The sequence below is a fragment of the Thalassophryne amazonica genome, chromosome 17 (genome assembly GCF_902500255.1).
Source record: "Thalassophryne amazonica chromosome 17, fThaAma1.1, whole genome shotgun sequence".
Lineage (NCBI taxonomy): Eukaryota > Metazoa > Chordata > Actinopteri > Batrachoidiformes > Batrachoididae > Thalassophryne > Thalassophryne amazonica.
Genome location: NC_047119.1, coordinates 54,835,050 through 54,859,451, shown reverse-complemented (window position 1 = coordinate 54,859,451; position 24,402 = coordinate 54,835,050). Strand labels below are relative to the sequence as shown.

The window sequence follows — 24,402 nt, the reverse complement described above, 5'->3', positions numbered from 1 at the left end:
AATACGTAGGTTTATACGGGAGCTGTAACCGAAGCCAGATAACTGTAATCTGTCCATCACTGTGTTTGTGAAGCATTTAGCAAGGGAATGGGAACAATTCTTTTTTTCTTTTTGGTTCAAAAACCATTTAATTTATACTAATGTAAGACAGATAAAAGACCACATTCTGACAGAATATGAGTCATTTTTGCTTAACAATAAGAACTATCATTTCTTTAAAAAAAAAAAAAAAAGCTAACCAGATATACCCCTTAAGACTACTGGATTGTCAGAAGTGATTTCTATGAAATTGGGGCCCAATTTATTCATTTATCCCTGCTTTATCTGGTGCCCCAGTGCACCAGATAACTGAAACAACCCTTCAAATGGTAATACAAGCACCAAACCTGGCACAGATACTCCTTAGACATTACTCTTTTGAAAAAGCAGTCTGGCCACGTGCTTCAGCATGCTCTTAACTTATAAAAAAAATTTACCCTTAACTTATTAGACTTATGCCAGTGTTTCTTAATACAGTTGGCATACGCTGGCTAAATCGTCAAGGTGTGACAGGGCCTTAACGTCCCAGACAGCAGATTCACATCTGGACATTTTCTGCATGAATGTGACTCCAAACCCAGTATTAACATGTTCACACTCCAGACAAAACAGCAGAATTGTGTCTCAACAGTCTCTTACACAGGCCCCAAAAAAAGGGGGGGGGGGGGGGGGGGAGAAATTTGATCCAATGTGAACACGGTCACTGTGCAAATATAAAACTTCAGTTATTTGTTATTTCTTTATGTGAAATATTCTACTGGTTAAGCAGCTTCAGAAAAGCTTATTGATGACAAAAATTCATTTTAGAAAATTTAACACAACTGAAAACAGATTAAACCTTCAATAAAGACTTTCATAAAAGCCAAGAAATTTTTCTATGTCAATACTTAGAAAATGTAGCATAACTGTAAACAGATTTCCCCCAAAGACAGCTGTCCTCCATATATAGTACAAACAACCACATCTAGAACCAGTGAAATATTCATTATGGAATCCCCCCCAGACAGTGGTGTCAAAAGTACACACATTTGTTACTTAAGTAGAAGTATAGATACTGCAGTTTAAAAACACTCTTGTAAAAGTTGAAGTATCAACTTGACCTCTTTACTCAAGTAAAAGTGAAAAAGTATGTGCTCCAAAACCTACTTAAAGTATAAAAGTATAAAGTAACCTTAAAAAAAAAAAAAAAAAAAAAAGGTAGATGCCACTATATGAATTGAAAGCTTAATTTAAAAACTGATTCGTTCTACATGTGGCCCAAGACCCAAAACCCAAAATTACCCCCCAACACCACCTGCAGGAAAATGTTTCAATTCTAGAAGCTCTGAAATGCAATCTGGGACTATTCCAGACAATAAACTGCAGTGAGTGCAGCATCCATTTAGTGAGAAAAAAAAAAAACTTTCCTTATTCAGATTCATTCCAGTAGTATTCTGCTCTTACTAGGATGCAGCAGTTTTCTAGTTTGGCAGATAGTTCTGGAGGAAATCACTGAAGAAATTAACACATTGACAATATGGTTTGACCGAAACAAACTGTCATTAAACTAGGGATGAAATGGAGGTGTAAGAGTCACTAGGAAACACTTATTTATTTCTGTATGTATGTATGTTCATTGTTAGTTGCTTTTATATTTTATTTTCTGTTGTGTTTCTATTCAGGTTCTTTTTGTCTCTTTCTCTGAAATTGTATATAATAATTATCATTAGATTATTAATATATAAACAAAAATAAATTTAAGAAATATTACAATTTGAAAACAAATGCACCCGAACGTGAAGACAGCTGGAACTGCTTCATGCTAACTTTTAACATTGAAAATGCCATAGACATGCTAACGTGTTAGCGTCGCTCCCATTTTTAAGTTATAAAATACATCTATCAACTGTTTCAGAAGACCATAACAGGTCGGTTTAACATAGAAAAGGTAAATAATACTCACAGAAGTATGCTCTTTAGGGTTTTAGCGGGGGAAAATGAAGCGAAATAAAGAAAGAATAAACGAAACAGTAGGTTGAAGCATTGCTTCAATCTGCAAACCACTGCTTCGACTGGTTCAAAATCCATTCCTTTATCTTCATTGATCCATGTTTCTGATATCGCAATTATGTTAATTTTTTTTTTAATTGACTTAAATATTCTTTAATGTTGTTAAAGTTTGCATACAGACGTCTGCTGTTGAAATGGATTATTGATAATTTGTTATCCGTTTTAATGATCCGATTAAACTGTTCATCTGTATAATAGCAACAACTGTCATTAATATTTGAGAAGAAATTATTGTCCGGGTCTATATCGTGCTCCAAGTCCAGTACATTGTGGTCTGTGTATTTAAATGTTCTCAGTTCTAGTTTTCCATGATCAGCAATCCTTTGAGTTATATCCTTCTTGTCTCCAGATGTAGATGATGTAGTAGATTCCTCTGGTCTGTGTCATGGTGTTGTGATGTGTTTGTGTCCTCATACCTTATTGGTCGTATTTGTCCAGTTCCTTGATGTTCCTGATTACCATAACCTTCGCTTGTTCTGGTGTTCCGTTCAGTTTGATGAATGTTTTGCAGTTGGATGTCCATGTCTGTTGAATTTTTCCCTGCTTTTTTAAGAAACGAGCTTTCCTGGCGATGTCTGCGTTTCTTTTGGTCAGATGTTCATTGATGAATACGTTTGTTCCTTTGAGTTTCCGTCCCTGTTTTAACAATGCCATTTATGTTTTCTGTTGACAAACCTCATTATAACTGCTCGCTTGTCTCCATCCTCTCTCCTGGGCAGGGGGTGGCACGCTTCAATGTTATTACAGTCCATTTGAATATCTTTAGATTGCAGGAAGTCAGCCACCTGTTGTTCCACTGAGCTGGCCTCCTGCTCACTGGCCTCCCCTCCGCTGTCTTCTGACACCGCCCGTGCGTAGGATCGAGGTTTAATATGAATTCCTGTAATAATAACGTCGTTCATCCTTGTGTACTGTTCGAACTCTGCAACACGGTTCTCCAGGTACACCAGACGCCGGTCTTTCTCGGCATTCTGGATCCGGAGAGCCTTCACTTCTTCCACCAGCTCCATAATGGATTTCTGCTGCATTTTAACAACAGAGATTTCCTCAGACAAAAAGTCCAGGGACTTATTGATATCGTCTCCCTCCTCCGCCGTCAGTGCCTTCTTCGGACCCATGGTCAGATAAATCCGCGCTGGCACCTCGGTAAAGCCGCGCCGGTGGATGTGCGCTGGCGCCTCGAGCTTCCGGTGGATGTGCGCTGACGCCTCGAGCTTCCGGTGGATGTGCGCTGAGGCGCTGAAGCCAAGAGTAACGAGGCTGTTTGTTTTAAAAATGTAAGGAATAGAAAGTACAGATACTTGTGTGAAAATGTAATAAGTAGAAGTCGGAAGTAGGCAGAAAAATAAGTAATGGAGTAAAGTATAGACACCTAAAAAGTGTACTTAAGTACAGTAACGAAGTATTTGTACTTCGTTACTTGACACCTCTGCCCCCAGATAAATATGTTCTCGCCATTAAAATCAGATGTAATTTTACAAGACGTTTCAAAAATAAACTGACATTATAATGCTTGGATTTCAGTAGAAACTAAATGTTGTCAGTTTAGTGAAATTTGGTTGGGCGTAATACCTTTAAAGATCATCAGGCTGCAGCTCCTAAGACAACAGAAAATAAAGAATTTTCAAATGAATGGCAAATACCAGCTGGCGTGTCAGCTCAAATCTTTGTATGGCACTGAGTGATGATGACAACAGAAAATACCTCCACCTTTCTTCAGTCATCATTTCTTCATCACCACTTTCTCTCTGTCTGCCTCCCCCTTCAGTTTTTACAGCCAGTTCAGGGGTTGTAGGTTAAAGGAACATCGGGCGAGCGACATACGAATGGAATGGGGAAGGAGAGGGCCTGGTCTTACACAGGAAGGGAGGACGGGGGAAGTTTTTGGTGCGTGGAGGTGTAAGAGTCTGCACAGAAGACATCTTTGTGCATGAGGGCATCTGGCAACATGGAACACTCAAACACATACGCACACTTAGTCCATGACATCACAGCGTACTGAGCAGTCGGCAGGAATGTTTGTGAGAAAGGAGAGGCTTTGTGGAGGAGAGGAAAGAGATGGGAGGGGAGGAAAAGGATAGAGGGAGAGGAGGAAAAGGCTTGGCCAGGCAAAAGAGAGGCACTCCCACAATCTGGAACAAGACAGACCAAGATTCAGATGATCCAAAGAGACCTAAATAGACAAAGAAAACACCACAACTGCTTCTATAAATGTGTCATATGGATTTACAGCTACAAGTTAAATAGACCTGCTTTTGAGACTTTTGATCCTGGTGAGTACTAATCCTGCTCTGCTTTGTGGAGTTCTAAGTTTTCAGTACATGGCTGGAGAAAAAAGAAGAAAGGAGACAAACTGCAGGTGATGGAATGCACTAAATAGCACTTCACTATTTCTTTTCTTTTTTTTTTCTAGAACACTCAGATGTGTTCTACACGAGCTGAGATATTGTAACATGTAACCACCATATTAAGGCTGAAATTAGAAGAAAATCTGTTGATTTGAAATATAGTCAACAGCTATTTATATAATCAAACACTGAGTTGTCAGTTTTCAAAGAAAAATGCCAAAGTTCCACTTGCTCCTTTTCTTTGATATAAGTCTTTTCAAGATAGTCTGGTGAACCGAAAGGGGTATTTTTTTTTTTTTTATCTATTTTGTGTAGGGGTGGGCACTACACCAATGTCCTAGTTATCACTATTGTGATAGTTCCTCACAATACAGATTGCGCAATACCGTGAGAAATCAGGATGCCCCTATAATAATACATTGCCCTTTCAGGAATAGAAGTCATTTTTCATGAAATATTAATAGTAACAAAAAATGACTGATGAAATAATGTAAAATATCCTTTAATTTGAACATCAGTAATCATTTCGGTGCAGCGCTGATCAACACTGAAGCTGTGATGATTGGAGATGAAGGTGGTCTGTGCAGCCACGAATGAACCTGTCAAATACTTTTCCGATTCATTTAACCGTCTATAACGTAATTTTCATATGAAGACATACCATAACGGTTATTGAGAAATATGATCTAAAATGGGATTCTGTTGTGTGAACAAGTGGATTCTTGCATTGTGCTCGCGCTTGTTTAAATTTTACCAATTGCTAATTCGACACAGCCACAGATTTGTTCAACCTATAACTGTAAATGTCATTGATTCTTGAAGTTTATCATCCAAATTATAACTTTGAAAGAGCAGATTTGAAAATGAAAATAGTCCAGGTTAAACTCTTGCTCAACTTCATTAAAGGGGTCACATAGTGCAAAAGCAGTAATACTGTGATATAATACTGTCACCATCCACAAAAGTGAGAAATACTGATATATTCATTTCAAGATATGTTGCCCACCCCCAATTTTGTGACATTTTATGGACTAAAACATTAATTGGTTAATTGCAATAATATTCTGCAGGTTGATAATGAAGATGGTTGGTTTTAGTTCAAGAAGGCAGGAACAGGAATAGTGTTCAAAAATATTACTTATTATTACTTTTAGAACGTTTATACTTTTTTCCTGTTTTTTTTTTTTTTTTTTACATCAAAAAAGAGATTATCAGCATATTAGGACAACATGTATGATATTTATGTTATTTGTCTTCTCTGGACTTTTTTTTTTTTTTTGCTGATAATACTGCCACACAGTTGCCTGTATATAGTTGTGCAGTCAAGTGACACGTCATATTTTCACAATTTCCTGAGAGGAGTGGACGCCTGTCTCAGTGCTGGACAGCAGCATTGGGACTGCATTAACTGTTCAGGTGGAGATAAGACTAAATCACCAGCTGTCTCCAGTTACGATACAGGATTGCATTTAGGCGGCGATGGGACTGCACTGGGTCACACAGAAGTTGTGTACTGTGTGTATAGCAGCCGTGTGCTCTGGCTGCTTTAAAAGAAGACTTTGTCCTCCTGACATTACAAGTGTTAAACTGTGAAATGCAGAGACATTAAAAGATACGTAGAATGTCACCGTTATGCCTCCATGGAATCACTGGCTGAGTTTATTCCCGGTCACCGTCACATTGCATTGATTTTCGTTTGATGAATCCCTGTGTGTCTCATGCATGCTGCCCCAGTGCATCACAGCCGGAGCGTAAGCATTTCCAGATGTGAAGAGAATGAGACGGCACTGACACACAACTTAAGATGAGTCAAGGCCGTTGAATGCTTTAGTCGTTTCTGTCCGCCTCTAAATACTGCATCAAAATTACTGTTTTGTAGAATTTAATGAATGTCTGCCAAGGACATAATAAAATCATCGGCGTTTATTTATTTATTTGTCTGTCTGTCTGTCTGTTAGTAGGATTACGTCAAAACTACTGCACGGATTTTAACGAAATTTTTACCACATATAGATATTAGGCCATGAAAGACTCCATTAAATTTTGGAGGTGTTCCGGATCCACATTCTGGATCAAGTTTCACTTTACGAGGTCTGTCCGTAAAGTATCGTACCTTTTTATTTTTTTCAAAAACTATATGGATTTCATTCATATGTTTTTACGTCAGACATGCTTGAACCCTCGTGCGCATGCGTGAGTTTTTCCACGCCTGTCGGTGACATCATTCGCCTGTGAGCACGCCTTGTGGAAGGAGTGGTCCCGCCCCCTCGTCGGATTTTCATTGTCTGGAAATGGCGGAATGAAAAGGACTTTTTTTCCATCAGAATTTTTTCAGAAGCTGTTAGAGACTGGCACCTGGAAACCATTCGAAAAATTTATCTGGCTTTCAGTGAAAATTTTACGGGCTTCACAGAGAATAAGGACTTTAACTACAGGTTTAAGGACCCCTTTAAAGGACGGTCGGTGCACCGCGCTGCGGCTGCGACGATGCGGCACAAACCACTGGATCATTTCTAAGCTGATGGCTCTGTGGATACGAGACCGTCGTGTGCTCTTTCTCTGGTTATCACAAGACCTGGACATCAGCCATTTTCCGGCAGATTTCACTTTTAACAAGAGATTTTGTCATGGAAAGCCGCGCGGAGGCTTCGCGCGTCACGATCGATTCGCTGATGAAGCGAGACAAAGGAACACCTCCGTTTCGGAGTGTTAGAGGACAAGTTGGGACATGTCTATCTCGGCTTTCAGTGCTTACCAGTCGAGTGAGTATAAAAGAACTTGTGGAGAGCTGGAAAAAAATAAAAAGGTACGATACTTTACGGACAGACCTCGTATATACACTTTGAAGGATTAAGTAAACTACAAAATTACTTCATGAATTCTCACTAAATTCGCACCACAGATAGATATTAGGGCATGGAAGACTCCGCTGAATTTTGGAGGTGATCTAGATCCGGATCCAGATTCTGGATCAAGATTTCACTTCATATATGCTTTGAACGATTACTTCAAAACTACTCCACAGATTCTCACCAAATTTGCACAACAGATAGATATTAGGGCATGGAAGACAGATAGGGCATGAAAGACCACTGAATTTTGAAGGTGTTCGGCATCCGGGTCAGTGGATGTCAGAAATCTCTGATTGCTCTTGTGTACTTGTGTAATCATGTTTTTTTTGTTTTTTTTGCAGAGGATGTCATTCATGGCACAGACTGTAAACAGATGTTCTAGATGTGATCTTGTAACTCAGATAAAAATAAAATCATATTTAGATGAAGAGGAGGATATGTTTAGGCATGGATCAGTATGAGATTTGGACGGTATGATAAGCGTGGGCAAAAATACCACGGTTTTACAGTTTCACGGTATTATGTATAGCTTTAAAATGTGCTTTAACAACATTATGGCTCTTTGCATATGAAGCGCGCCTGATTCAGGCGCACTAATTGACGCGATGTCTACCGCTACGAGCACTATACCACTGATAAATTTAGAAAAAAATACCAAAATGATACCAAATAATGCGCCGTGGGAAACATGACTTATTTGCTTCGGGAGAAACGTGGCTGGAATAACGTCCGGAACTCCGGATGCTCAATATTGGCCCAGCTTCACCAACGAAGTGCTTGGAATAGATGTATTTGTCCTTCTTGACATGTTTGTGGGAGAAATTTCATCAACCACAAGCATGACTCGAGACCACCGCTTGTACTTTTCATTGGTTTCAAAGATGGGATAAACTTTACTCCTTCCATGTAATCCTTTGCGGGTATCTTGAATCGCTCCGAGTCCAACACAGGCCAAAGCTATGGTGCTTTGTTGCCACCGTTTTTGGTTTGAAGGGCTATTCCGTGGAAAATAAAACGAAAAAGCCGACTTGGTCCTTTTAGACAGAGGGAAAAGTGCAGCGCAGGCTTTTCCTTCTTCAGTCATGATGCAGAGCTAGCTAACGTTAGCTGCCTGTTTGTAAACAGAGACAGAGGTGCGCGCCAGGGGGAAGAGCGGCAGTGGCCGCTTCGCTCTGCCTGTCAAGAATTCTCATAACCCGCTCATACTGTAGGACGGTATAACGGAAAAAATTTAGTGGTTTTGCTACTGTGGCTTTTAGATACCGCAGTATACCATGAAACCGGTTTTCGGCCCATGTCTAGATATGTCAAGTTTCATTTCTCAAGAGAAGTTAGTAGAAGGAAAGTGAAAATTAGATTCAAGTCTCCCATGTGCCTTCTGGCTCACTAGCTGAAATTTCTTTGGTCTTCTTTGGAAGAAAATTTTTCTCTGTGCCACTCCAAGCTGTATAATTCAGATGTAAATAAATTCATGCATCTAACCTCTGACTAGTCAAAAGAAAACTGGCTGTAAAAGTGTTGATTTAAAGGCGTTGAAGGGTGCCCATTCTTACGTGTTCCATTATTGTGGATATGATATTTTTATTTAATTTATGTCGACATACAGGCACATGATTTGTTTTTAAATTAATATTTAATGTCATAAAAAAAGTGTCAAAGCACAAAGGTGCCCAAACCTTTTCATGCCACTGGATATTCAAGTTTAATGGAATCTTAAATATTCTGGCGGCTTGATTAACTTTTTCATATGCTCAGAAACCAGGCCGAGCGAGGTGTACCGGGTCCAAGAGTCGCCAGTAGCAAGTTATGTCTGGAATGTCGGTCCACCTCGATGACACAGGCATACATAGACTTGAAAGAACTCTAACAGACGCACACCACTGCACAACTCCAGGCACACACTCCTGTCTCATGGGTGTGTAACAGCACTTAACACTGTGTATGCAACATTCTTATGGTCCTGTTTTCCTCGGGCAGTAACGGGATATCCTCCACCACTGCACGCACCCAAACACACATAAACCATCCTCCTCGTGCATGTGCGTGCACGTGGTAAAAGACAGCAAACAGTCCCCACATTGTTAATATCAGCTCAGTGAGTCCACATTTGGTTTTTAAATTAAAGTTGGGGAAAAAAATGGAGCAGCAGCCTGCAAACAGGATTTTACGGCTGCATCACTTTTGTCATAATAGTCAACAGAGTTTCTGTATTAAAGCCAAGAGAATGCGTGAATCTGTGGTGTTCTGTTGTTCATTTTATTCTTATCTTTTACATTTCGGCTTCATGAGACGGTGTAATGTGAAGACCGAGCATGTGACTGAGCCAGACTGCTCACCAAGATGCACTGAACAAATGTTGTTCTTTGTGAGAAATAGGAGACAAGATGATGGGAGGGAGGAATGAAGAAAGAAAGAGTGCAGAAAAGAGGAGAGAGAACAGCGGAGTCGGGCTATTGTAATTTATCATTTGACTTCCCTAATTGCTTTCTTTAGCCATAAAGTCCCACAGAAGAGAGGAAGTTAGAGGAAGCAAGTGAGGAAGGAAAAGAGAACAGTGGAGAGGGAGTGAATGATTCAGTAGAAAACAGGATCACACCAGCAAACTGAAAGCAGGGGAAAAGAGGAAAATGGAGTGTTAGCGAAGTATTATTTTTATAGTTTGATTTAAACTTTTTTTGTTGCCTAATTGTAAATCCCACTGTTTCATTGAGAACCAAAAAAAGTCATGAATGGACAGTTTTAAAGTTGCACCGCCATCTTGAAACCGAGACTTCCGGTTAGGGAGCCTCTCGCTCGCATGTTTGGCATCATTAGAAACAACAGGTTGTTATGACGCCTCACAGAGCGGCTAACCGATTGCATGTTATGACCCCTCACGGAGCGGCTAACCGATCGATGTTATGACCCCTCACGGAGCGGCTAACCGATCGATGTTATGACGCCTCACGGAGTGGCTAACCGATCAGATGTTATGACGCCTCACGGAGTGGCTAACCGATCAGATGTTATAATGGCACACGGAGCAGTTCACCGATCGGATGTTATGACGCCTCATGGAGCGGCTTACCGATCGGATGTTATGACACCTCACGGAGCTGCTAACCGATCGATGTTATGACACCTCACGGAGCGGCTAACTAATCGGATGTTATGACCTCTCACGGAGCAGCTAACTGATCGATGTTATGACACCTCACGGAGTGGCTAACTAATCGGATGTTATGATGCCTCAGGGAGCGGATAACCGATCACATGTTATGACGCCTCACGGAGCGGCTAACTAATCGGATGTTATGACCTCTCACGGAGCAGCTAACCGATCGCATGTTATGACGTCTCACGGAGCGGCTAACCGATTGCATGTTATGACACCTCACGGAGTGGCTAACTAATCAGATGTTATGACGCCTCACGGAGCGCCTAACTGATCACATGTCATGACACCTCATGGAGCGGCTAACCAATCAGATGTTATAATGGCACACAGAGCAGTTCACCGATTGGATGTTATGACGCCTCACGGAGCGGCTAACTAATCGGATGTTATGACCTCTCACAGAGCAGCTAACCGATCGCATGTTATGACCTCTCACGGAGCGGCTAACCGATCACATGTTATGACACCTCATGGAGCGGCTAACCGATCGCATGTTATGACCTCTCACGGCGCGGCTAACCAATCGCATGTTATGACGCCTCATGGAGCGGCTAACCGATAGCATGTTATGACCCCTCATGGAGCGGCTAACCGATCGCATGTTATGACCCCTCATGGAGCGGCTAACCGATCAAAGCTGTACGCCAGTTAAGCAATGTCTCCGAAAGTCAACCGGGGCTTTACAGTCGTTGCGCAATGACCAAAATACCAACATTCTGGGTACAATGAACATGTTTTTACTATTATTTGATTGCTTTGTGCGACTGACATCGTTATTCAAGCATCCAAAAGGCTATTCCTACCGCCACACAACTCCAACCACACGAGAAAGTTTCTTGACGTTTAATGAAACTGTGTCTCCCTAACCGGACAGAGTTGTGATATCATCACGCATGTGTGTAGGTGCTGCTCTATCGCAATTTGAAAATCATCCATTGGGCTTAACCCCACCCAGCACCACCACCACCAGTATGTGTATAGAATTAAACTCAGTCAAATGATTAAAAGTCAAAGGTTACTTGACCTTTTTTCAAACTCTGGGTAACTGGTTAACATGGAATAATTGGTTTGGACCAACAGTTGTCCACAGGGTCTGACACAGGCAGACAGGCACTCAAGTGGCCCCTGTCTTGAAACCATCCACCTGGCCAGCAGCCCACAGGTAATGCGAGTTTGAATCATCTGTTACAGAGAGAAACAGCAAAAGCCAGCAGTGTGATGAATAAAACTTAATTAAATTTAAAATCTGGCTGCTGATGAAGAGGCAGTTTGAAGCCTTGTTTCTGAAGTGTTTCCAAGGATGTTACAAGAGCTGTATTGATTCCACAGAGCTGGAATGCATGCAGACCAGATATCCAGCTGGGCTAGTTACATTGTTATTGGTCATTGGTCACGGAGGCATTACAGCACCATGCAGCTACACAGCAAGATTAAAGGCCAAATTATATGACACTGCTAGAAATGTACTGTGGCCTGAAACTCTGCAGATCAGTTGGTATCAAGCCATCATGTACACTGAATACTAACCACCCCAACACAATCGTTTAGAAGGAAAGAGTTTGGTCTCAAAGTTCATCTTGGGTAGTCAGAAGCAGGTAGCTCAATAGGATGGGTAAGATGTAGGGATGCACCGATCCACATGTTTTTAACTTCCAAATCCGGATACCTGAATTTGGATATTTGCAGATACCAATACTATTCCAATACCGGAGCTCTGTTTGCTATAATATTATTATTATTATTAGTATTATTATTATTATTATTATTGTTGTTGATTTTATATGAGGATATTTTATATTCCCAGTTATACAGTTTCATGATGAAGTGGTATGGAGAAGGATTTTCTTAAAAAGAAGACCTGAAAGTTCAGCAACAGTTTGCCAGAAGGTGCATCAAAGATGCAATCCTAGATTTGATGTTTTGGTGAAAGAATTAAGTACTTTTTATTTACTTTGTTGGGTCAGTAGTTGAATTTTCATCACTTGCACATCAGATGGCACACCCGCTCTGAGTACATGAACCATTTTCAGGACGGAGTGCATTTTCTCATTTCCAAAACACAAAAAGAAACCACCAAAAATAAATAAAAGTACTTAATTTACTCATATTTGGAGTAAGTCTGGGTAAATTGTCGTACCCTGGCTCATTTTGTCTGTTTGCTCCTGGTTAAAACAATCCTTGTTATTTAATATGCCGCTTTTTCAAATGTTTGATTCAGGTCACGACAGACCATCCCCTTGGTACAATGGCTTTGCAAACATTGCACGTTGCTGTCTTGCTTTGCTGTGTTCAGCGCAGGCTCGGACTGATAATCTGTGATTTTGGGCATTTGCCCGGTGGGCCGCTGCACGTTTAGACGTGCGTGGGCCGGCCTTACCATATTTATAGAGATTATGGAAATATACAGTGTTCTCGAACCGCGCGCTGCTGTCAACACGAGGAAAGTCCGTGATCAGTGAAGCTACAGCATTTAATCAGCGCAGCTGCAGAGCCACTTCCTGAATTTGTGTCAAAATAAAAGTTCTGTAGTGTTTCATACACGGCGCAGTCTTATTCTAGGTTTCAGTTTTGTTTCCGTTTGATCACACAACGGAGACTTACATCGAGCACAATGATTGACATGACCAACAGCCAATGACAATGGAGAAGCATACAGGGTGGCCAATCAGATTGCAGGAAGGGCAGGCGGCCGCTCCCGCCCCTGTGAATGGATTGAGTCCTCAGCGCCTGGACTTCTCTCCGCTCTTCTACTGATACAAGGTTGGAATTGTTTCTTTTATCTTAATTAACTGTGCTTTACTTTTGTTAATCTTTAAATGCAACAGCTACGGACTTCAGCTCCTTAATTTGCTGCTGTGTGAATCCTAGCAGTGGTTACACATTACCCCTCTCTCTCTCTCTCTCTCTCTCACTCACACACACACTTTGGAGACACAAAAACTTTTTTCCGCTTGTGTGCATTTGCTTCAGTTTTGTCAGACCCGGCGCCAGAAAAAAAAAATATTAAGGGGGCGATGAGTTTATCATCATATGATATATCTATCTATATATATCTATATATATCTATATCTATATATATATATATATATATCTATATCTATCTATATATATATATATATATATATATATATATATATCAAAATAGTGCGCACCGGAGGAGACGTGCGCTCCTGGAAAGCTCGTGTATTTACCCTGTACCGTTGTAAGAGACTGAGCAAGAGTGTTATGTGTCGGACGCGGTCGGAGCACCGACCCAGCGTTTGACAGGACCCAGCACGAAATAAGCAGAGCACGGTTCAAAAGATAACAGAATTTAATAATCATAATGAGTGCAGTGATAAACAACCAAAAATGTCCGTGGTTTGGTGAGGTGAAAACACGGCGCGCTCTCAGCAGCGCAAACGGTCCGGAGCCACAGCAGTTCAGACCCAGGGACCCCGCCGACACCCCCCCATTTTCATTAGCATCTTCAAGAAGGCCTTCAAGCCCTCCCAGATCCAGCTCCCATGTCTTCTTGGCAGAGTGGGCCTGGGAACATTGCCTGCATTCATCCTCCAGCTGAATCTTCATCTCCTCCAGTTGCTGCTCCATGGCACGCTTGGACCTCTCCAAACTGTGAACTCTTTCCAAAGTCATCCATCTCAGTCTTGAGCACTTGGTTAAACCGGTCAAGTTCACCTTTCAGGTCTATAGACTTCAACTCCCCTGCCAGGGTCAAGGCTTTTGTCTCCTTCTCCCTGGCCTCCGCTTCGGCATGATAATGCTCCTCTGCATATCGAGTAACAATGCATTTCTCTTTGGCCCTCATCTGGTCAAACTTCCTTTGCTTCCTCTTCAGATTGGAGACGATCTGCCGAAGGTGATCCTGGTCCACCATGAGGTCATCCGACTCTTGCTGCAAACGGATTTCTGTCTTATCCAGTTTGTCCATAGGCTGAACTTTTCTACTCCAGCTGTCGCTGAACACCGTCCAAACTCCCATTGGACTCACTTGAGGCCCTCTTCAGCCCCCTCTACTGACAAGGCGTCCTATCCTGCCTTTGTCTTCCTTTCAGCCAGCTGAGTCTAGAGAGTAGAAACTGGCTTCTCCACAGTCTTCTTGCTCTCTTCCTCTTCGTTCAGCATCTCCCGCAAAATATTCCCCTCATCCTCCATCTGCCCTAGGCGGATGGAGAAGGAAGGTGTCCCATGGATTTCCTCTTGGAGCAGCTCCTGAGTATCCTGCAACTGAGACTCCAGTGCAGAGATATCTTTTGTTGAATTTGATGGTCTTGCCTTCTGCTTCAGTTAGCAGACCTGTTAGAGTCTCCACCTCTGACTGCATCTTTGCATTCGTTTCTGTCAACTCTTGCTTCTGTCGTTCACTTTGCTCAATTTTGGCCAGGAGTTCTTGAACCTGTGCATTCAGCCATCTTTCGACTATGTTTTAGAGTCTGCTTAGTCAAAAAACAAAAAGAAAAACCCCAATAACCCCCCCAGGGAACACCACAACCAAACCCCAGGGGTGCAAACTGGGAGAAAAGAAAAAACAACCATACCAACACCCCCCCTCCCCAGAGGACCGTCCCATCAAACCCCGGGAAGAGGAGAAAAGAAAGAACAAACACGACCCAAACTTAAGCTTGCAAAAAAAAAAAAAAAAATCTAAGTCTGTGAAGAAAGAAAACATGAGGTGAGTCCAACACTCTCCACCCAGAGAGACACAGCTCAAAAGGGTGCACACAATCAGCAAACACTTCCTGGCTTAAATATATATCAGCTTCTCACCCTGCAGGCACGGAACAACTCAGTTCAAATCTCCACTGCAGCAGAAGCTGATTAGACAATTAGCATAACGTGACAGCTCACTAACACAAGGTGTGAGGGACACCAAATCCACTGTCATTACTTCATAAAAGTCACCAAAACCAAATTACTTCAGGAAGTGTGCTGAAGAGCGTGAGACCTCACCCAATCCTCCTTCACAGACTGTGGCGTCAAACCTGGAGCGGTCTCTGCGTCCGTAATGGTGAGATTGTTCTCCTGACGTCGATCTCACATGTCTGCTCACAAGGTCGAGTCTCTGGCAATCACACACTGTGCATTCAAGGTTTAAGTGCAACAATCTCTGATCAAGACAGAATACACCACAGCTGTGAGTCCTGATGACCTGCACGTGAAAACAAGCCTCAGGTGTTCAGGGTGAGGTCCTAATGCTCAGCCACTCAGTCCTGAATGCGTACCACCTGGTGGGAGAAACAGAAAACCAAGCCAGCCAAACACCCCAGCACACAACAAAGAGTGAAGAGTGATGACAGTATTTTTTAAAATTATTATTTGAATGTATAGACCCTTGGTCAAGTGATCTCCTGCATACCACAGAGCCGGTGTTCTGTCGAGCTGAGGTGCGCCAACGTTCGACACTCTGAGCTGTGATGTACCTTGGCATTGTCCAACAGGAACAACGCGTCGGGTCAAAACACGGAAGACTCTTGGCAGAAAACCACTGATCTCTACAAAATGGATCGGACCAATCCGATTGGTGCAGAAACCACCGATCTCTACAAAATATTAACGTGTGACAGGACTGCTCATTTATAGAGCAGTTTTCTGAAGAAAAATCATTGGAAATGGTTTTTTGTTGTTGTTACCTCAAAATTTCTGATTACTGTTAAAAAAAGTTTAGAACACTTGTAATTGAAATAGGTAAATAAATCAATAAATGGTTCTTTAGAAACCTTTCATCTGTATTAAAACCACCTGTTATTTCAGATTAGTTAATTTCTTGTTTAACATAAGGAATCTCAGACATTTATTTTTAGACAAATAAAATAACATGGAAACTTGTATATTTTTTGAAGTCTGGTAGATTATTCTTATTATATCTTATTTCAACCAGAAAAACAAACACTAAATAAATACAAGTGTTTATTCTAAATGCAAAAGGAAATAATTTAACAATGACTGCAGTGTGATAAACCTCATGATGTTTTATATATATACGTATATATATATATATATAGTCATTTAAACTTGTAATTTCATCAAAATATGTAATTGCCTTTAATGTTATCAGGACGCCCCCTCGTGGCACTGGGTCCACGTTTTGTACTATGATCAAGGTGAAATGACAGTGAAAGTGTGTGTTTAGGTGTGTGTTCATCGTGTTTAGGTGTATAGTATTTGTTCATTGGGGGTTTGGTATGGACGGGTGGGTGTGCGTGTTTGGGGGTGGATTCGTCGGGCCAATAGTGGGCTGGTCCAGAGGAAAAATGCCAGGGCCGAAATTTGTGCCCAGTCCGACCCTGGTTCAGCGTACATGTCAGCGACAGTATTCCTCAATGCTTGCTTGTTAGCTGGCTGCTAACTGCGGAAGAGATCTCTTGATTGGAGGCGTCTCACATTACAGTAGTCCGCGTCTTAATGAGAGACACCCCTAAGTTCAGACCCTCCCCTCTGCAGCGAGCAGCAAATAGGGTAGCAAAGCAGCACTTGTGGAGACGTTTCTGAGTTTTCTTGGATCGGAAAATTCCATTCCATTATGTTTGGGTCGCATAGGCCCCATCCCTACTAGCATGTCAACCTGGGTTTAATTTCTGAACACGTTACCCGTTTGTGTCCAACACAGTCCGCATTGTGGTTCTACGGGGTATTTGCTTTGGGTGGGGAAGTAACTTGTGATGGATTGTTGTGCTATCCAGGTTTAGTCGTTGGCTCTCATCTACTTCACCATGTGATGTATGGGAATAAGCCGCAACAATAAGTGTCGGGGTCTCTATAGGAATTACTTTTTTCTGCAGTCATTCTCATTCAAACACACGTAATATGCACGTCATTATGGTCCACACTTTATTTGGACCAGGGAGTCCAACTCTTATGTAGTGTGGATTGACGGCTGCATAGTTCTCTGAGCCGGCACATTTGAGTATTGTGGAATCAGGTCAAAAACATTCCTCATGTTTGCTTCTTTCATCGGCTCATACTGGGGACGTAGCCTGAAACAACCTGAAACAACCTACCTACAGTATTTGCCTGTGGATGAAAGTTTTTATCAGCAAGTTCCACTATTGGTGTTGTCTCAAGTGTGTAAATAAGATCAAGATTGATCTGGGACAGAAAACATTTTGCCCAACTAACGTGATCACCGGGTGAGTCAAGACACAAGGCTGGCACAGCTGTCAGGGTGTCACATTTATTTTTATCATAACCAAATGTGACTGTACTTTTACAGAAACTCTCCTGGAACAGGATGAAACCTCAAGCAGAACTAGACTCTGTGGTGTGGCCATCTGGTTACTGTGGTCAAGATGCTCCACCTTATTTCACACAAAACTGTAGAACCTGCTTTTAACACGCTCATATGTATTGTAGAGTAGAAAATAGATTTCATAAAGTTGCAGTTGGCTGTGAGTCAAACTACAAGACTTTCAAATAAGCTTGTAATTGGGCAGCGCAGTTTTGTTTGAGGGCACTAAAGGGTTCAAATCTGACGCATAGCTATGATGTAATTTCTCTGTTTCCGGGGACAGAAACACGGCACATTCTTACATGCAAACAAAGTGAAAAGACAAAGAAAAAATGGTGGAAAGTGGACATGTGTTGCGGTTTGTGTCTGAAATGGAGCTCAAATGTGTCGAGACGGTTTTGCAGGCGAGAGAACGTAGCTACTCTGATTAGTTGTGTAGGCTAACACTTACCGACACGACGTCTCCCATTTGCCTCGTCTTCCCTTCTCCACTGGGACCTGAAAAAAAAACTGCACTTTTCACGACTGCTTCGGTGATTGCAGCCAAAAACTAAAAAGTACACCAGAACGGTGTATCCCGCGATATCATGCAGGGTTCAAATGAGACTGTGCTGCCCTATTGGCAGTTCGTTTTTGAGTGACATCATTGATCAACATACAGTGCTTCCAAAAAGTATTTGCAGTGCTTCATTTTTCCCACATTTTATGTTACAGCCATATTCCAAAATGGATGAAATTAATTTTTTTCCTTCAAAATTCTACTCGCAACACCCTATAATAACAACATGAAAAAGTATTTTTGAAATTTTTGCAAATTTATTAAAAATTAAAAAAAATAAGAAACCGTATGTACATAAGTATTCACACCCATTGCTTAATACTTTGTTAATGCACCTTTGGCAGCAATTACAGCCTCACGTCTTCTTGAATATGATGCCACATGCTTGGCGCACCTATCTTTGGGCAGTTTTGTTCATTCCTCTTTGCAGCATCTCTCAAGTTCCATCAGGTTGGATGGGAAGCGTCAGTGCACAGCCATTTTCAGAACTTACCAGAGATGTTCAGTCTGATTCATGTCTGGGCTTTGGCTGGGCCATGCAAGGACATTCAACAAGCAGAGTTGTCCTGAGGCCACTCATTTGATATCTTGGCTCTGTGCTTAGGGTCATTGTCCTGCTGAAAGATGAACTGTTGCTCAAGTCTGAGGTCAAGAGCCTCTGGAGCAGGTTTTCATCCAGGATGTCTCTGTACATTGCTGCATTCATCTTTTCCTCATCCTGACTAATCTCCCAGTTCCTGCTGCTGAAAAACATCCCCACAGCATGATGCTGCCACCACCATGCTTCACTGTAGGGGTGGTGCCTGGTTTCCTCCAAACATGACACCTGACATTCACGCCAAAGAGTTCAATATTTGTCTCATCAGACCAGAGAATTTTGTGTGTCATGGTCTGAGAGTCCTTCAGGTGTCTTTTGTCAGACTCCAGGTGGTCTGCCATGTGCCTTTTACTAAGGAGTGGCTTCTGTCTGACCACTCTATCATACAGGCCTGATTGGTGGATTGTTGCAGAGATGGCTGTCCTTCTGGAAAGTTCTCTCTCCACAGAGGAATGCTGGAGCTCTGACAGAGTGACCATCAGGTTCTTGGTCACCTCCCCGACTAAGGCCTTTCTCCTCTAATTGCTCAGTTTAGATGGGCGGCCAGCTCTAGGAAGAATCCTGGTGGATCTGAACTTCCATTTATGGGTGATTGAGGCCACTGTGATTGAGGCCAAATGTTTCTGTACCCTTCCCCAGATTTGCACTCTAGACAGTCCTGTCTCGTAGGTCTACAGAAAATTACTTTGTCTTCATGCTTGGTTTGTGCTCTGGCTGTCAACTGTGGGACTTTGTATATAGACACGCGTGTACCTTTCCAAATCATGTCCAATCAACTGAATTTACCCCAGGTGAACTCCATTTTTTTTACATTGTCATTATGGGGTATTGTGTGTAGAATTTTGAGGAAAATAAATTAATTTTATCCATTTTGGAATAAGGCTGTAACATAATAAAATGTGGAAAAAGTGAAAGCGCTGTGAATACTTTCCAGGTGCACAGTATTTGTTGTGTATGGTTGCACATCGTCACAGTTGGAAAAAGTCTGTTAACGAGACTGAGGATTTTACTGTTTGAGGGCAGGAGGAAAGCTTCCTCCGGAGGAGTGTGAGAAGAGCTCTCATTAAATCTCTAGACACACACTCAACAAAGACTGGGGTCAACAACCTGTCACATGACTAAACAGTAAAACGGCAGTAAAACTGAGAGTGCACATTTTTTTTTAACTGAAAATAGAGTGAAGACAGGAGCACATAAAATTGACATACATACATTTATAAAATCACGCAAAGTGAAAACAAATCTCCATAATGTGATATAGGTTATATAAAATACAAAAAACAAAGCAAAGAGTTGTGCACATATATCTTTAAATATATAATGCACGTTTTCCTGCCACTTAGCTTTAGTCAGGCAAGAATATTTGCAAGGACAGAATATTCTTTGGAGTTTAATTAATTCAGTCTTTCAGAATTCAACAGTGTGGTACCTTAGTTTAATTTAGGTGTTTAGAGATTTGTTTTCACCTTGAGAAAAAGAAGTACATTTTTATTTTATTTATTTATTTATGATTCCATAAAATATAGAATATACTGATTGGCACAGGTGAGCACAAATGCTTGAATAGCTTCACCTTTTAAAGATTCCGGTGATATTGTAGGTAAAAATTTTAAATTAATGCAAAAAATTACACTGTTTAATTTGGTCCTTTCAGGTTTTGCAGCATCTCACTGGTGGAAGCTCCTGGTCTTGTAAAGTAGTAATGTGTGTGTTGGCGCCCCATAGTGACCAGAATATGTCACAACATGCTTTGCTTGTGAGGCTTCACTTCAGCCCAAACAGATAGATTTATGTTTTGTGTTTCTATGAAATGTCTTTTGTATCTGACCCCTCTAATCACATTATTATTATTTTATTTATTTTTTGGCACAGGAATCATGGCGTGCAGCCGATGATGTCACTGATCCAACACCAAGAGAGCGAGCCCTAAAGAGCGTGAGTTTTCAGGAGTCAGTCAGCGTGATAACTGACAGGCCTGCGACCATGGAACTGGAGAGTCAGCAGCTGTGCTGCCTCAGCAACACCAGTGAGCGAGCGCACAACGCCTTAGGCGTGAAAGAAGAAGCTCCTGACACGGAGGTGGTGCAGGTAAGAATGTTCTATTTTAAAAAATAAATAAATGGAAGGCAAAGTGCTGTGTAGTTTTCTGTTACTTTTATTTGTATTTCCTCAGCAATATAGTTTTATAAACATAAAAATCTGTTCAGCTGCAGGTGGCGTCTCAGTCGCTCGAGTTCCTTTGGGTCACGGTTAGGATGCTTTGATGTAAATGATAAATGTTTTGGGAAGTTTTCTCATGTGTACCATTATCAAAATACAGTACAAATAAACCAGAACGAACATGCGACATATTCCACATTTATTGCTTTTTGCTTGGACATTTCGAATCATGGCATTAACACCATATTTGACCTTTGACCTTGGTCTTGATCTTAAACTTATATATATATATGTTTTTTAGGGGGAGGGGCTAAATGAGGTGTAATGCTGTAGTATATTTCTAAAAACGTTTTTGGTTATTGTAATAATGCAGTTATGCTTTTACAATTGCTTTTAATTGTCCTGTTTGTTTTCCCTGCATTAAAACCATACGTGGCTCAACCTTTTATGTGTCTCCAGGAGATCTGTTACCTGGACCAGGTGTTGGATGCTGCATCAGAAACACCCAATAATGGAAGCTCCTCCCCTTTTGAACACTCCAAACCGATCAGTATTGACGGATCGTTGCCGTCTGTCTGCGTGTCGGCCTCCTCTCTTGCCAGTCACCAGTCGATCACGGTGGAGGGGCAGCGAAAAGCCACATTCGTCCATCAGGAGGCGGTGAGAGCCAATGGGCACATGCAGGGGGAGGAGCCAGAGCACCACAAGGCGAAGTTTGAGCTGAGAGCATTTCATGAGGAGATACGGCCATCAAAGCTCTTCTCTCCAGGGGAGGAGCAGCCGGTGAGAGTGACGAGGAGACGGCCCTCGGAGGAGGTGAACAACTGTTGGAGAATTTATGAGTACACGCTGTATTCAGACACTCGGCACTGTGAGTGCACAACGCAGTTCTCTGAGGGGTTGGATCCAAACCCTGATGCGTTTTGAATGGCTTCTGTCTTTTTCATTGATGAACACGGGACACGCTGTGCTCACCTCATCAGGGAGTGAAGTCAGAAAGAGTCAATAGATTTTAAAATTAAAAGCTTTGTAACCCTGAATGACACACGTGCACAATGTGACGGCAGAGTTCAAAAGGTCAGATGTGGTCTTCTTTAAAAAAAAAAAAAAAGAACAAAACAATTAAAAAACAGGAAGGAAACAGATGACCAGTTGAAGTGGTTTTGAAATCAGTTATTGATCAAGTATGTGAAATAAATTCCCAGTACCTTTAGTTCATTTAAGGACAGAGACATAGCTCCTGTGGAGTAGTAATGCATTTAGGGGGCACTGTTATGCAGTTAAAAATTATGTATTGTCCTTAATTAAAGTCAGGCTAAAATGAAAGTTGCACTTTTCAAGTACTTATCTTAAAATGTGTACATCAAATATGAAATTTTGACCTAATATGTACCACTTAAGGCCGTTTATCTCAAACATTTTCATAGCAAGGACCACTTAACCATTAAAATAAAAATTAAAAAAAGCTTGCACACCACCCAATTCCCAGAATATCCTAAAACAGCAGGTCTGCTGCTTACCACTCCAACAGTATATTACAATAATATATTATTTTCTATTAGTCATTGGACTCATTTGAGAAACCCTGTTAAATTAATATATTCATTTAAAATGTGATATTTTATCAATATACTCACAGACCACTAGGGGTCACTCACAGACCGCCAGTGGTTTGCAGAACACACTGAGAAAAGCTGACACTTAAAGACAACATAGTCTTATTACATGTAACAAAGGTTATATAATTTGGTCAACCTAAGCGTTTTGGGAAAATGGATGCGGTTCTCCCGTTATATACAACATTTGAACGTCCCGCCACTGAAAAATGTGCACGCCCCGTGACCAGCTTCCTGCTGAGCACCAAATCTGAAATACATCACTGCGTGTAGACCGTATCGGCTTGCGCACCTGGCGGCCGTTGTTTACACTTTTTTTAGCAGCAGAAACTTTGATTAAACACAGCTCTGAGGGACTTGTTTGTCGACATGCCTGACCAGTGTGTCGCAGCATATTGCACAAACACAAGGTTGAAAGGTTTTAGCCTTTTCAAGTCCAGGCAGATTGATCGAAAGCCGCGGTGTTGTGCGATGTACGAAATGTCAGGCTGCCGCTCCCTCCGCTCGCACACCCGCATTTGCTCCCGACAGCAGACACTTTCCTCTACCGTCTCCATGTTTTCACCGCTCACAGGAACACCTAAAATGTCAACCCCAAATAATATGTTCACAATAATCTTGAAATGGTCAAGGAACTTGTAAAAATATCAGTGCAATACATAGTAAACACAGCGGCAGCATGTTCACTGTTGTTTTTGGTATCTTTTTCAAAACTTTCGCCGTTTATTTCCTATTCTTTCGTGAAAATGTAACTAAACACAGATGAATGCAATGCCAGGCACTCGAAAACGGCAAAAACCGGAAGGTAATGACGGTGGTCCGCAAGTAGTAGCTACACTATCGTGGCTCTGGAACAATAACAAAGGCGGTAAACAGATGCTACAATCGAAAATGCTATAATTATAATGTTATAAACAGCAGCAACAAAAATCAAAGCCTACCTTACCATTCCGTATTCTGCAGCCTTTCAAAATCCATTTGAATTGGCACGTCTCTTGCCTCTGCTTCGGCTCTGCCATAAACACCGTTGGCATTATTTTCGCTGCCAGAATGCTCCTGGTTTGAATGTTCGTCCGAAAGATACGGCTCCAATCTGTAGGGTCTAATCACTGCTGCGACATCCTCAGGATCCGAGTCAGTCTCGATTTCCTCACAGAAATAATCCACACTTGAAGAGGAGTCAGAAAAGTTCTCGATCTCGTCACTGTCCATGCTGAGGTCTGTCTGTTCCTGTTGTCAGTCGAACAGACAAAGACGGGACTCTCCACGCTGTGACATCACGGCATCACGTGACCGCTGATGGAATGCTGCCAGCGCGCTTTCCAAGAAACACACTTTTGAGAAGCTGTACAAACTTTATTTGTCAGTGATAACGATTAAAACCACTTTCAACTTACTATACTGTATGTATATTTTGATATTTATATCAGTTTTCCCTAATTTTTTAGGTGTCATATCCACTTTAAGGGGTATAAACAACACAGGCTGAATCTCAATTCTACCCCTTGGCCCTTCCCCTTACCCCTTCCCCTCCGTTTTGCACGGGCACAAGAGACAGAAGGGTGTCTCAATTCTCTTTGGAGCAAGGCGGAGGGCTTCAAACCCCTCCTTTTGGAGTGAATCTGGATGCACACTCCGTTTGGAGCACTAAGCACTGCATGTAGAGTGTTTATTTATTTTAATTACAAATTAATTAATAATTAATTACCAATCAATCAATTAATGATTAATCAAACAATAATAATTATTACTATATTATTGATTATTATTATAATAATTCATAATAATAAACACTTGAA

General features: G+C 41.5%; 1 protein-coding gene across 1 annotated transcript in view; it reads left to right on the top strand.

The window, feature by feature from the left end:
• The window catches only part of LOC117529108 (A-kinase anchor protein 2), a 187,401-nt gene that overhangs the window by 146,966 nt on the left and 16,033 nt on the right, over positions 1-24,402 (top strand). The window contains 2 exon segments of the mRNA XM_034191808.1: positions 20,700-20,915; positions 21,447-21,803. Coding sequence (XP_034047699.1) covers positions 20,700-20,915; positions 21,447-21,803 — 573 coding nt within the window.